This window comes from Dipodomys merriami, unplaced genomic scaffold, assembly GCF_024711535.1.
Source record: "Dipodomys merriami isolate MVZ:Mamm:240054 unplaced genomic scaffold, mDipMer1.0.p SCAF_2, whole genome shotgun sequence".
NCBI classification, from domain to species: Eukaryota; Metazoa; Chordata; class Mammalia; order Rodentia; family Heteromyidae; genus Dipodomys; species Dipodomys merriami.
The window spans coordinates 114,037,889-114,053,163 of NW_027203381.1; the positions used below are offsets into that span (position 1 = coordinate 114,037,889).

Here is a 15,275-nt window from a genome sequence, read left to right on the forward strand (position 1 = left end):
ATCTTTTTGCTTATGTGGTGCTGAGGAATCGAACCCAGGGCCTCAGGCATGCAAGGCAAGCGCTCTACCACTGAGCCACCTTCCCAACCCCTCAGTATACTATTTCTTTACAGTCTGTTGCTTTTAGATTAGTATACTAAGTCTGGGGAGCAGCTCAATGGGAGAGCATTTGCCTACCATGCTCAAGGTTCTGGGTTTAATTCCTGACATTGCAAAAAAGAAAATCTACTTACCATCTCAAAATTTAAGAGGGAATGTTGGTTTAGGATGGTGATAATACAGAGACAAGAATGAAAACTAAGAATGATAAACAGTATAGTGTTATTGTGATAACACAATTTCATTATAAATAATTCCTGAATCTTAAACCATATTTTTGAAATGAAATTGATCAGAATAAATAGATTTCATGTTAGATGCCAAACCAATAATGGCTGATCTGCTGAAGACTTGGAAAGAGAAAAGAGGGGCAATGTCCACCTCTTGCTATCTCTGGAAATAGTAATGGCTGGATGTATCATGCCCTAAAGTCACCAATCTACTCATAGCACACGATTAAAAGGGCAACAATGAAATTTGGACTCACCAGAAAAACCTATTGTCAGTTGTGTGTTCTTGCATGCTACGGTGTGCATTAAGACTCAGATCTAAACTGACTCCAGATGCAGACCATGCAAAATAAAAGTTTCCTGAATTCAAAACTTTTCGTACTTCTGAAATGCGATCCTCATCTGAAGCATCAACTCGAAGTGATATAAATTCAGTGGAAGTAACTCGAAAAACTTCAGACTCTTGAATTTTTCCAACAGACATACATCCAGTGACTAGGACAAGATAATGTAACATGGTATCACCTGCAAAAAATAAAGATTTTTTAATTGAAAAGTTGGCTGAAAATTTTCAATATTTTCAAGCTAATCTGACTTTCTTTTGTTTCCATCTTTTAAATTTGACAGTATAACAATTTTAATTATCATGGATATACTGAAATTCACAACTAGGCTTTTTTAAGTTGTAAAAAAAAAATACGTGTTAAAATACATTTTGAAGCGAGGCATGGTGGCTCACTCCTGTAATCCTAGCTACTCCAAGGAAGAGATCTAAGGATGGTGGTTTGAAGTCAGCCCAGGGAGGAAGTTCATGAGACTACTATCTCCAATTAACTACCCACAAATGCAGAAGTAAAGCTGTGACTCAAGTGGTAGAACTCTAGCCTGGGCAAAAGAGCTCTGGGACAGTGCCAAAATTGGCACAAAACAAAACAAAAAAACATTTTGTGTATCTAAACATTGACAGGATAAATTCACATTCACAAAATAATACTTAACTTGGAGCTATAAACATTTAATCAAAAAAATATGTTTTGCCTGTACCACTTTCCCTAAAGATGGCTAGAAGTTGGGATAAAATAACCAATATTGAAGTTCTCTGTTAAATGGTATAGTTGAAAAAAATGGCATAAATAAACGAGCTGCTGATGCTATATGGACAATAAATCCTTAATAACCATTTTAAAAAGCAATTTGATGTAAGTAACATTTTTTGGGGAGGATTGGAGTTGAGACAATTACACTATATAATGCATCATTACTGTCTCCACTTCCCAAGGGCTAAGGATAAATATATGGCCCCATGCCTGGCTAGTAATCTTTTTTTTTTTTCATTTAATTATATCAAATCCTATGAAATCAGTATGTATTTGAAAGCCAGCAGTAAAGTACTTTAACATAAGCAGAAATGGCGGGCTGGGAATGTGGCCTAGTAGTAGAGAGCTTGCCTAGCATGCATGAAGCCCTGGGTTCGATTAATCAGGACCATATAAACAGAAAAAGCCAGAAGTGGTGCAGTGGCTCAAGTTGAAGAGTGCTAGCCTTGAGCTGAAGAGCTCAGGCCCAAAGTTCAAACCCCATCACACACACACACACTTCAAACCCCAACACACACACACACACACACACACACACACACACACACACACACACACACACACACACACACACACACACACACACACACACACACACACACACACACACACACACACACACACACACACACACACACACACACTAAAATGCCAGTAAAAACAGTTAATCCTAGCTACTCAGGAGGCTGAGATCTGAGGATTGCCAGCGCATACAGGAAATTCCATGAGCCTCTTATCTCCAATAAACCACCACAAAACCAGAAGTGGCACTGTGGCTCAAGTGGTAGAGCGCTTGCCTTGAGCTGAAGAGCTGAGGGACAGTACCCAGTACCAAGGCCCAGAGTTCAAGCCCCATGACAAAAAAAAAAAAAAAAAAAAGACAAACTGAAATCACAAATACAATACTCTGAAGCCCATAGTGGTGACATTGTCAGACATGGGCTCAGGATGAGACATGAATTCAAAACAGATGTGTTCTCCACTATATACCAAGGAGATCAGTGTTATTCCCATGAAGGCACCTTTTCCCAAAATGCACTGAGGCATTAAGCACTCTTAATGTGTTCAAAAGGACATCAGCTCTGGAACATGAAATCATATGAGCTTCAGAATGCAGCACTGTCTTCTGGGGCAACAAACATTTTATAATATTAGCCTAATTAATAAGACTAGTTTTTAATGTTAAAAATTAATACTCAATTTTTGAATTTTCTTAAAAAATGTTTAAAAAGTATACTACACTTACAATAGAGGGGCCAATCAGCTGCACTGGACATAGATGAAATGAACTAAACAACCCAAAGACAGCAATGGGAAGGAAGGAATCACAGGGAAGGAAACAGCTTACATTAAGCAAAAGGAAAGAAATGTTAAGTATTACCTGATGTGGAAGAAATAAGTGTATTGTGTGTCAAAGCTCATAGAATTCACAAACTTTAATAACAACTGAAGGTTAAAATGTGTTTGTGACTTTAACTATTTTGACTATCACAATACTGTGAAATATGTGAAATTTATGTAATCACGTAATCTCAATTTAGAAAAATTATTTCTAAAAATATACATCTATGCATATATGTGTACCACACTTAGATCTCAAACATAGTCTGAAGTGATACATAGTAGTCTCGCTCCAATCTTTGGAATTACAAAGGCAGAAATGAAAAAAAAAACAGATTAATTAGATTATGTAACAAACTTACCAAGATTTAACCGTAAAACACCTAGGAGTCCATATGCATCCAGCACTTTGGAGTATGTACCTTTAATTGCCTCTTTTTCTGCCAATGCTACAAAAAAAAAGAAATACAGATCAAGAAAAATTATCTGAAACATCAGATTCTAAGGAGCTAAGAATCTAAATTTCAAAAAAAATTTCTAAATGTTATTTACTTTAAAGACAGTTGCTCAGTACATAGCCTAGACTTGCCTTAAACTCATGATACACCTGCTACAGCCTCCCAAGTGCTAGGATTGTAGGCATGCCCCACCATCCTGGCTAACAGTGCTTTGTAAACTCTTCTCCAGAGTTGTGAGTACCATGTTTCCCTATCTGCTTCACCTTTTTCAGGCCATCGCTCTTATAACTTCCTTTCTGGTAACCTCACGACTGCCTTCTAATGACTTGTGCTCTGATGACTCAGCTTGTGGGGGTAGCACAGGCTAAGTAAGACGAAGTGACTAGATCAATTAATTAATACTGTCACATTTTCTAATATGCTTAGAATTTACTGTGGGCCTATATTTAACCATTCACTAATTTAACCAGCATGAAATTAAAGACTTTAAATTAAAGACTTTACCGAACTGTTAAAGTTATGGGGATTTATACTTAGTCCACATCCCTGAGGGTCCTAGTATAATTACATTGTGTGATTAAAGAACTTACTCCTAACATTCAATACAAACACAAAACTTTGCAATATAAATTTTATATTTATATTGAATTTCTTTTCTGAATGTTGCCATTAAAAGTGCTGTGTATTGGAAGTGGTGCTATGGCTCAAGTGGTACAGGGCTAGCCTTGAGCTGAAGAGCTCAGGGACAGCTCCCAGGCCTAAAGTTCAAGTTCCACAACCAACAACAACAACAACAACAAAAAGAGTGCTGTGTGGAGGAGTAGCTCCGTGTTGAGCGCTTGTCTAGCACTTGGGAAGCCCTGATTTCCATCCCTAGCACTGGAAGAGGGATGAGAAACAAAAAGGAGGAAAATGTACATAAAAGCAAGTATTTAGAAATTTAGTATTCATTATATATCTCTCATGACAGAAGATATGACTTCCTAGACAAATATTCTAGACTTTTACAGGTTATATGATCTGTGTATTTTTAATATAATTTTATTGTTATTATTAAGGTGTATAGATATATTAAGGTATATATAAGTCAGTTTATAAGTACATTTCATTTTTTTAGATAACGTGTATGTGTGTGTGAATTTTTTGCAGGGGGAGGGGACGTTGGTTGTGGGGTTTGAACTCTGAGTCTGGTGCTGTACCTCAGCTCAACTCAAGGTGAACACTCTACCACTTGAGTCCCAGCGCCACTTCTGGTTTTCTGGTGAACTGGAGATAAGAGTCTCATAGACTTTCCTTTCTGGACTGGCTTTGAACTATGATCCTTAGATCTCCGCCTCCTGAGTAGCTCAGATTATAGGCGTGAGTCACTGGTGAACAGCTGGATAAGGTATCTATTTTTAAATGCTACCACTTAAATAGTACTTTTAGCAGAAATAATTCAAGTTTACATATCAGCAGTTAGCAAGAGTTAAAAATGTTGATAAGTTAAAAAGTTAAAAAAAATTTAATTCAGGAGCTGGTGGCTCACGCCTATAATCCTAGCTGCTCAGGAGGCTGAGATCTGAGGATTGTGGTTCAAAGCCAGTCTGGGCAGGAAAAGTCTGTGAGACTGTTATCTCCAATAAAAACCACTAGAAAACCAGAAGTAGAGCTGTGGCTCAAGTGGTAGAGCGCTTGTCTTGAGCTGAAGAGTTCAGGAACAGCACCTAGGCCCTAAGTTCAAGCCCCACAACCAACAACAACATAAGAAAATTACTATAAAACAGCACAATTCTTTGTATAACTTAAAATACCAGCAACAAAATAGTCTCTTTTAACAGTACATAATATTTACCTTCTCCTGAGTGCCAAATACATGAATAATATACCATGGCTCTCAGGTGTAATGTAAGTCTATCTATTAAACTGTCATTCAATTCAAATATGCAAGTAAATGCCATGATGATTAGTTTTTTGATGTTTTGTATTATATTCTGAGAGTCAATAGATAAGGCATACATGCACACTTTAAATGTTCATATTCTTAGATAAAAGTAGGCAGAAGGAAAGGAAAAAATTCTGAGTAGGTAAGATGTGTTTTTCCTTGCCAGAAGATTTTGGCTTCTCCTCAAGATATTGAAAAATAAACTGGTGTTTCATGTAACTTACTTGTATATTATTTCTGTGATTTTTTTATGGTATCACTAAGCTAGAAGGTTACATGGATTCTTCAATTTCATAGCAATCCAAGGAGCAAAATTACTAGTATCTACACTTGACATATGAGGAAACAAGGTAGAGAGGTTTCCAATTTGTCACAAACTTGTCTAAACCTAAATTACAGGTACAGTTAAGGCAGTTTCATGAGAGAAAGGACTTTGTCAAGATCCCACAGTATCCCAGTAACCTAGCACTCAGAGGGGTTCCATAATTATATGATCCATGAGTTGATGAACAAATTTAAAAGGCAGAGCTGAATTTTTAGCTCCAGACCCTTCTCATGCTTTCTAGTTTTCTTTTTAATCTAAAGGATTACAGGTGTTTTCTTACTCATCCATATTTACTTCCAGATTTGGGACTATGTGGAGGCAGGTTCAATGTAGGCTGACAGAGCCTAGGAACATACGAATGTTATCTAGCAGCCACGCACAGTAGAGGAGCTGCAATGGCAACAATAGCAGTTACATAGAGAGGAAGTGTTAGAAAAATGGAGGAGAAGGGAAAAGGAATAGGCCAGACTCGATCAATAGGTAAGGACTGTTTATTGCCAGCAAGGGGCACAGACCTTCCTATAGGTTTGGAGGTTGTGCCAGGGACTGGATTTTGGGGTGGGCGTATGTAAGGCTTAACAAGGAAGCGGATTTTAAAAATGGGTTATGGTCTGTTAGGAAAATGGAGGAGGATGGAAAAGGAATAGGTCTGACTCAATCATCAACAGGTGAGGACTGTTTATTGAGGAACAGTGAGAGGTACAGACATTCCTTCGGGTTTGGAGGTTGTGCCAAAGAGTTGGGACAGGAGCTGGGTTTTTATAGGAGGTCGAGCAAGGAGGCAGAGGTTAATGAAAAGCCACTATGTCAAGGAAGGTGGGGGCTTTTCAGTTGGGCCCACAATGGGATATTTATAGCTGGGCTTAGGTGGATTGCCCTGCCTGCACTACAAACAAGTTCACACATACCTGAGATTTTGCCTGGGGTCTGTATGGATAGTGGGATCAATCCTTTATGGTCTCTTGGGGCCCAGGGCAAAGTCCTTGGCCAGGCCCAAAGTGGAATGCTCCACCATCGGTGAGGGAATATTGTCCCCTGGGGGCCAAGCTTGGAATGAGCTTCCTGCAGACAAGCACTTGAGCACACACCTGGTGCTTTGCTTGACCTGGGGGAATAAGGTGGGAGTCAATCCTGCATATTCCATCTATATACATAAAAAGATTGGGCCTGGGTGTGTGTGTGGGGAGGGAGGGAGATGGGAAGGGAAAACAAAGGAGGAGGCAACAATGCTTGATAAGAAATGTACTCATTACCTTGCCCAAGTAATTGTAACCCCTCTGTACAGTATTTTCACAATTAAAAAAAAAAAAAAAAGATTGGGCCAAGAGGGGAGAGGCAAGTCCTTCAGGAATAGTCAAGGATAATGGGAGCCAGGATTCTCATTGTTAGAGAAGAGAATATGGACAGATGGAAAATGAGTATGGACATCATGGTGTGAACTAGAACAAGAGTTATTAGTTTGAACTTGGTTTTCTAGACAAAAAAGACATTTAATATATACACAATATATTACATATATACATAAAATGTATATAATTATAAAATATATATAATTATAGTTGATATAGACATACATATATGTTCTCTGCCCTATCCACTGACAAGATCTGGAATAAACACCAATACAATAGCAATGAACATGCCAGATCTTGATTTCTTCCACTAAAAGGCACTAGACCACCTTGGAGAAATGGCTGCAATATAAGACATGGGCAGGAACAAGATGAGCCTGAAATATTCTTGTGTCAGAAGGAAATTATTCAATGAAAAACTTAACAGCCAAACTAAAGAGATTTATATTGGAGAAATCTAAGAAAAATGTTATTAACCCCTGAAAAATCTCATGAATTCAAAGTCTAATGGAAGGGATATTTGTGCAGTCTCAAAGTACCTCAAAGAACTTAAATGTGCAATGTGAAGTGCTGGTGGCTAACATTTGTAATCCTAGTTACTCAGGAGTCTGAGATATGAGTATCACAGTTCAAAGCCAGCCTAGGCAGGAAATCTCTGTGAGATTCTTATCTCCAATTAACCACCAGAAAACCAGAAGTGGTGCTGTGGCTCAAAGTGGTAAAGTACTTCCCTTAACAAAAGAACTCAGGATAGAGTCTTTTTATGACTGACCAAAAAAAAAAGCAACACCACACCTGACATACTCAAATAATGAGGAAGAACACTAACAGTAACAGAATAGTTTAAAATGCATGTGACTGAGTGGGTATAGCAAAAACACAGCACCACTTCTGACAATCCCTGCCGAAGATGTACCACCTCAATTTAAGCATGAGGAACCACCACAAATGTCACACAAAGTGAGTGAATTTCACAAAATAACTGGCCACATCAGAGTCCTCAAAGTACCAAAGATAAAGACTTTCTAGATTGAGATTAAGACATACTAAACTGGATCTTTTTTATTATTGTTGGAACAGCTGGTCAAACTTGGGTGTCTGAGAATCAGTAATACTGATCAGTATTAATTTTATGATAGCTATATCACATTTATGCACAAGAATGACTTTCTAGGGCTGGGAAGGTGGCTCAGTGGTAGAGTGCTTGCCTTGCATGCCTGAGGTCCTGGGTTTGATTCCTCAGCACCACATAAGCAAAAAGAAAAAAGCCCGAAGTGGTGCTGTGGCTCAAGAGGTAGAGTGCTAGCCTTGAGCTGAAGAGCTGAGGGACAGCCCCCAGGCCCAGAGTTCAGGCCCCATGACCGGACCCCCCCCCCAAAAAAAAAGAATGACTTTCTAGGAAATACGTGTCTTGGGTGTAATAAGGTACCAGTATCAGCAACCTATTGTCAGGTAGTTCAAAAAAAAAAAATTCTAAACTTCAACTCTTCAGAATGTTTTAAATTGTTTCACATCCCTAAATTGAGAAGCATTTATCTCTCAATGGCATTTATATGATCAACTTCTACAATATTATATGTTATGAAAGATCAAATGGGTAAATAAAAGTAAGAAGTCAAGAGACTTCAACAGATCAGAATAGGCTTTAATCATTGCTACAGAGGGACTCCAAGTAACACTGAGCAGAGTCAGAGATACAAATGGTAATGAAACCTGGGATGGAGTTACCCAAGAGGACTCCTATCCTTGAAGAGGAAGTCTGTCCATTTCCTCCTTTCTTCCCTTTTTCTTTCCTCCTCAGTGGCTTTCTGAGAGCCCTTCTGCTTACTTAAACAGCAGCCAGAACACTGGCTGCCTCACTGCCACATAAAGGAGGCTTGACCTAGACCTATAATGATGCAACTGGTAAACTCAATTGTATTAAGATCACTAGATACTTCTCTTTTCCCTCCTGACTGTACTTTTCTTGTCCACTTGTTCTATTCTAACATTATTTCCTTTCATATGTAGATAGATAGGCAGATAGATCCTCAAATTTCAGCCTCTTGAGAAGCTAGGATTACAGGCCTGAGCCACTAGTGCCCAGCTGTCCTCCTATATATATATATAATAGGTAGGTTGTTACTATGTAGCCCAGGCTGGCCTGGAACTCTCCATTCTCTGCCTTAGCTTCCCTAGTATTAGTCCAATAGCCTCCTCTCTCATGGCTTAGCATGCTCTTTCCCTAGGCCCATTTAGTAAAAAGGTAGTAAATGATTAGCCTCTACCCCCTAACCTGAGAGGGCTTTCCTCTGGGATAGCTATAACCATATAAGGTAGCAAGATCCCCTAAACTGCACAGGTGGTAGGGGTCACCTGAGAGGGCACTCCTTTGGGATAGCTACAACCATATAAGGCAGCAAGATTCTCAAATTAAAGTCACTTGAGACATTAGTGGGCACTTCTCTTTTGTGAGAAGTGGTCTTGCCAGTCCCTTTACTGGCAATAAACCTTTTCTTTGTTCTTTGTACCAGTTTTCTAATTTACCCTAACAACTAGTGCTGAGATTATAGGCATAAACTACCACATTCATCATTTTTTAAATGGGGAAAAAGATTTCTACATAGACACTAAAATATATAAAAATAGATGACAGAAGAGAGATAAGACTAATTATATTACAATTCTAGTTCTCTGATTAATTTAATTTTTAATTCTATAAAGTAATTAAGGAATCTTCTGCCAAGAAAGTATTTAAAACAAGAAAGCCTATTACATTATTTTTTTAAAAAGGTATATAACTTTTAGATGAAGCACTGTGACAATTCATTTCTATCTTTTTCCCTTCATAGCTTTTATTTCAGACAAAATGAATAATTTGTTGTCACTTATACATGTTCTGTTTTCTTCCATCTCCTCTTCTATTCTTAGTGTTCTTTCCATCTGGATAACCTTTAGTCATCTCTGGATTCTCAAATGTTACTCATCCTTAAATCACTAACAAAAATGCTACTTCCTAGAATTTTCCCTCATCACTCTAGTTGGCAGACTCTAATGGACAATACAGCCACTTGTGTACTACTAATAATAGAAACTAGGTTTCATTTCATTTCTTCATTTCTAGGTTTCATATCTCAAAATACCAACGTAACAGACTTGAACAACGCAACTATTAAAGTGTTCACCCACCAGACAAAACTTACTGACACTTTTACCCTACCAGTGAAAAAAATCCTACTATCTTATTAATGGAGTTTATATTTATTTCTCACAGCCAGCTCTGGAAATTTTCACATGTGTTTGTGTTGAGTGGGAAGGATAAAACAGCCAGTCAAGATTTAAACAAGTGGAGTTTATAAAATGGCAGGGTCTATGAAGAGCTCAGAGGAAACAATATGAAAGAATGAGTGGAAATCAAAGTTCTGTTGATAAAATTCAGTCACTTCCTTGCTTACTGAAGTCTTTGAAGGTCTTCACTGTTTTCAAAGAGAATAATAAACTACTTTTTGAGGAGAATTTCCATTTTCTTTTCCCTCCTTTCATGATGGCTATTAAGTAAACAAGCTGCTAGGAAAAACAAACCTTTCTTTTCAGAAGTTACTGATTTCTAACCTAACCATAAGCAGACACAAATGCTTAAGAAGGCCATTGTTACAGGACAGAGCCAATACTGAGTGATCTTCAGCAGTTCAGCTAAGGTAAAGGGGCCTACATCTTTTCACCACATCTCTTCATGTGCTTAAGCATATAAGGTAAAGCAAATCCTGGCTTCTAAAAAGACTATCATACACCAAGGTAAGTAATCACTAAATCCCATGATAGCTTATTTTGATGGGGAAAATATTTTCTCAGCAGTTAACACTACCTTTTACTCATGTCTCAAAAATGTTCTTTGTTTTAAATTGAAAGTGTTTCCTAAGAACACAAAACCATCTTAAGTATAAATCTATAGTTATAGCTCTACTTAAACATGTCCTCACATCATAAGCGCTAATCAGTTGAAGGCTTCTGACTACTAGAGAACATAGGCTATAAATAAGATCACAGAACAATTTACAAGTAAGTACCACCAACATTTATTTTCACAAAAATATGAGAAATCAGAGTGATTTGAACATAAGTTAGATATTTGATATAAAAAAACTACTGTTAATAATTCAGATGTGATAATGACAGATGTTATGGCTATTAAAAAAACAACAAATGCCAGGAATGGTGGTGCACACCTGCAATTCCAGCACTTGGTTGGCTGAGGCAGGGGGAATTGTGCATTCAAGGCCAGATTGAGCAACTTAGCTCCAGGTCAGTCCGGAATACACAATGAGATCCTGTCTCAAAAAACAAACAAACAAAAAACAACAAAAAGTCAACATAAAAAAGAAGCTGTCTTTTAGAAATATATGCTGAAGACCTGGGGATACAGACCTGTACTAGAGTGCTTGTCACAATGAGTATGGCTCTGAGTTCAATCCTATTAAAAAAGAAGAAAAAAAAGGGGGGGAGGCAAAGAGGGTGTATGATGACAATAACTAATTCTGAAAAATTTGTGGTGTCTACAATTTATTACAAAATAAATGGGAGGCAGAGCACCAAAAAAAAAAAGTACATAGAGCCAGGCATGGTATTTATACCTGTAATCCTACCTACTACTAGGAGGTTAACCAGCAAAAAAGCTACACAAGAGGCTAGACAAGTAGTAAAATGTGGGCCCGGAGAGAAAAAAACAAGGGAGAAGCTCTATGTGCACACCACACTACACCACACACATGCACAGGCATGCATGCATACATACACAGAGTAGATGGTGATATATTAACTGTCCATGAATTCATAATAGTTGAAGCTGGGCCACCGATACCTGTGCTCCATTGTACCATATTATTTTTATGTATATTTGACTCTTCCAGAAAATAAATATGTTAAAAAATATTCTAACAGCATTCACTGGCACATTGAATAAATTCAGGAAGAAAAGAAGAAAATGTGAAAGATGATAATTGCTAGTGAGTATTATAGTCAGAAGATACTAAACTTACAAATGGTCAGAGAAATACTTTCCAAATCCAATTACCCTATAGTGATGTATTATAAGTTTCATAAACCTGTAAAGAAAAGTAAATCTTACAACTTTAACTTAAAATGGTCCCATAGCCTGTTCTCTGCAAGGGTATGAAATATTCATCAAATAAATACATAACAAATTGTGAAAAGTGAGGACCTGACAATTCCTTTATGGAGGTACAAGAAATGGTAAATATTACTATATTCTTTCATAAATGTTTTATTTACATTTATACTGAATAATTAAATAGGACAATTTTAATATTCTACTCTGTTGAAACTCTTCAAAACTATCTTTAGAAAACAGTAAGCATATCATCCTTTGCTCAGCATCACAGAATAAGTTAAGAAAAATGTAAAGCTACACTGAATCATGTGGCAGCAATATCTTATAACTTAATTAAGATAATTCATTTATTATTTTAGTTCTGTGCCTACTTTCCAAGTTCTTTGTTGTGTGTGCTAGTCCTGGGGCTTAAACTCAGGGTCTGAGTGCTGTCCCTGAGCTTTTGTGTAAGGCTAAATGCTCTACCACTTGAATCACAGTCCATTTTTAGCTTTTTTGTTTGTTAATTGGAGATAAGAGTCTCACAGACTTTCCTGCCTAAGATAGCTTTGAGTCACAATCCTCAGATCTCAGTCTCTTAAGTAGTTAGGATCACAGTCGTTAGCCACCAATGCCCAGCACCAAGTTATTTTATTTGAATGAACTGGTGACTGAAGTTAGGCCTAACCTACAGCTGTTCTTTCTTTCCTTTTTCTTTTGTTTTTTGTGGGTTTTTTTGGTTGGTTGTGGGGCTTGAACTCTGGGCCTGGGCGCTGTCCCTCAGCTCTTCAGCTCAAGGTGAGCGCTCTACCGCTTGAGCCACAGCGCCACTTCCGGTTTTCTGGTGGTTTATTGGAGATAGGAGTCTCATGGTCTTTCCTGCCCGGGCTGGCTTTGAACCGCGATCCTCAGATCTCAGCCTCCTGAGTAGCTAGGATTACAGGCGTGAGCCACCAGCGCCCGGCTTCCTTTTTCTTTTGTTGTTGTTGGTGGTGGTGGTGGTGGTGGTGGTAGTGGTCTTGGATGCTGTCCCTGAGCTTTTTTATTGCTCAAGGCTAGCACTCAACCACTTTGAGCCATAGCACCACTTCCTAGCTCTTCTCACTTAAGGTAAAGAAATTACAAAAATAGAAGCTAGAGAGGTAGACTATTCTATTCATACACTACAACAACCTCTTCAAGTGAAACTGGGGCTATAGCACTTGCCTAGCATGTGCGAGGCCTACCACTGAAACTGTCAACAGCATAATTAATTATTCTCTACCAAAAGTCAACATGTCAATCATCCTCTATTTTACTATTTCTTAACAACATATCAATATCTCTCTATTATACTCGGGAGGACAAACACACCTTTTTTTTTCTGTGTAGCTAAATTATATAATGATAAGATTGTCATTATTCAGGATTGTTATTACACCCTCCATTCTCAAATTAGAATTTAAGCCTAATAATGAAGTGCTAAAATGAGACTACAGAAATTCAGATGAAAACATGCCTTTTTAAATCTTTTTTGTGCAAGTACTGGGGCTTGACTTCAGGGCCTCATAGTCTTGCTTGGCTTTTTTGCTCACAGCTAGTGATCTACCACTTGAGCCACACCTGTAGTTTTGTCTTTTTGCTGTCATTAATTCTCTTCTATTTATTAACTGAAGATAAGACTCTAAGGATTTGTATGCCTGGGCTGACTCCAAACCTTAAGGAAGCATGAACCACCAGTGCCTGGTCCTACGACTTTCTTTAATTTGATGAACTATAAGTCTTTTTGAAGATGTGTGAACAGTTGTCACTGGTAAATCAGACCTGCATTGCCACATCCACCATTTGAACAAGGAAAAAACAAAATTAATGTATTACCCAAGAAGAATATTACTGAAAAGTTACTTGACTATTAAATGTGGCTACCTAATGAAGGTTCTACTATACAATACTAAGAGTCTGTGATGGTTCAAGTCTTCCAGCCTAGGACTAGACTGCCCTTTTTTCCAGTTGATAAAGAAGCTACAGAACATCAAATACGTGCTGGATATGGAAGTACAAGCCTGAAATTCCATCATTAGAGACTGAATCAGGATTGTGCTTTTGAAGCCAGCATGGGTGATATTCAGTTCCAGATCAGGTTAGGTTTTTACATTGCAAAATCCTGATGAAAAAGAAGAGAAGAGGGGAGAGAAAATGAGTAGAGTGAATGGGAGAAGTGAGGTGTTGAGAGAGGAGGGGAGAAGAGGAGAAGAACAAGAAGGAAGAATGTCAGGAAGAATATGAAGGTGATATTGCAAATTAGAATGCTGCTCCTAGAATCACAATTTGCCTGTGGTTGCATGCATGGCAATTTGTGGTCAGTTCATTTGCATTTAGACAACACTTCGGTTACAGAACCACCAATGCAGAGGATGTTAGACGATGTAAGTCCAAGCTTCTCATTTTCAGAGAAAAGATTATATGAGTCATTCCAGATTATATACTCAACTAGCTAGCAGCAAGGCCTGTTTCCATTCATCATACATAAAATGAAAATTACTTTCAAAGGAAAAAATTTTTCTTTTGAAATTATTAAAATTCAGCTGACAATAAGCTATCCAAGCTAGTATTCTATGTAAACTACACATTCCAGTTTTGCCAACAAATAGCCTTTCATTCATGCAAACAAGTACTTAAGGCCTACTATGTACCAGGACCAAGGCAAGGTTCTAGGAATAAAAACAGTACTCAGCTGGATGTGGTAGCTGAAGCCCATAATCCTACAGCAAGGCAGAGACCAACAGGTGTAAGGCCAAGGTATAAGGGAAAAAGAAATCACAAGACTCCCATCTCTATCAATAGCTGAACACCTTTTATCCCAGCTATGAGAAAGCATAATGGCTGGTTGCTGTGGCATACACTATCACCCTCAGTGACACAGAGAAGCACAAGTAGGAGAATCACAGTCCAGGCCAGTCCAGGAATAAAGTGAGATGCTAATAAAGTGAGATGCTAATGTGAAAATAACCAATGCAAAAAGGGGCCAGAGGTATGGCTCAAGTGGTACAGAATACCTTCTCAAGCACAAGATCTGAGTTCAATCACCAGTAACACACACACACACACACACACACACACACACACACACACACACACACACACACACACACACACACACACACACACACACACACACACACACGCAGACCTTGACATTTTCTTAAGGGATTTGAAAGGCAAGCATTGTATAACCATGCAAATGCAAAAAAAAAACCAGACAGGTGTGGTGGTAACATTCCTATAAGCCTAGCTTTATAGGAGGGGACAGGAAGATGATAAAGTTTGAGGCTAGCCTAGACAAATTATGAAACTCTGTCTCAAAATAAACAAAATTTCTGAAAG

The 15,275-nt window shown here is 38.1% G+C and overlaps 1 protein-coding gene across 12 annotated transcripts in view; it reads right to left on the reverse strand.

The window, feature by feature from the left end:
• Positions 1-15,275, reverse strand: part of Synj1 (synaptojanin 1) — a 90,089-nt gene that overhangs the window by 64,904 nt on the left and 9,910 nt on the right. For all 12 annotated transcript variants that reach the window (XM_070030583.1, XM_070030584.1, XM_070030585.1 and 9 more), the window contains exons 3-4: positions 3,130-3,216; positions 587-854 (exon numbers count right to left, since the gene is read on the reverse strand). In XM_070030583.1, coding sequence (XP_069886684.1) covers positions 587-854; positions 3,130-3,216 — 355 coding nt within the window. The remainder of the gene's footprint in view (positions 1-586; positions 855-3,129; positions 3,217-15,275) is intronic.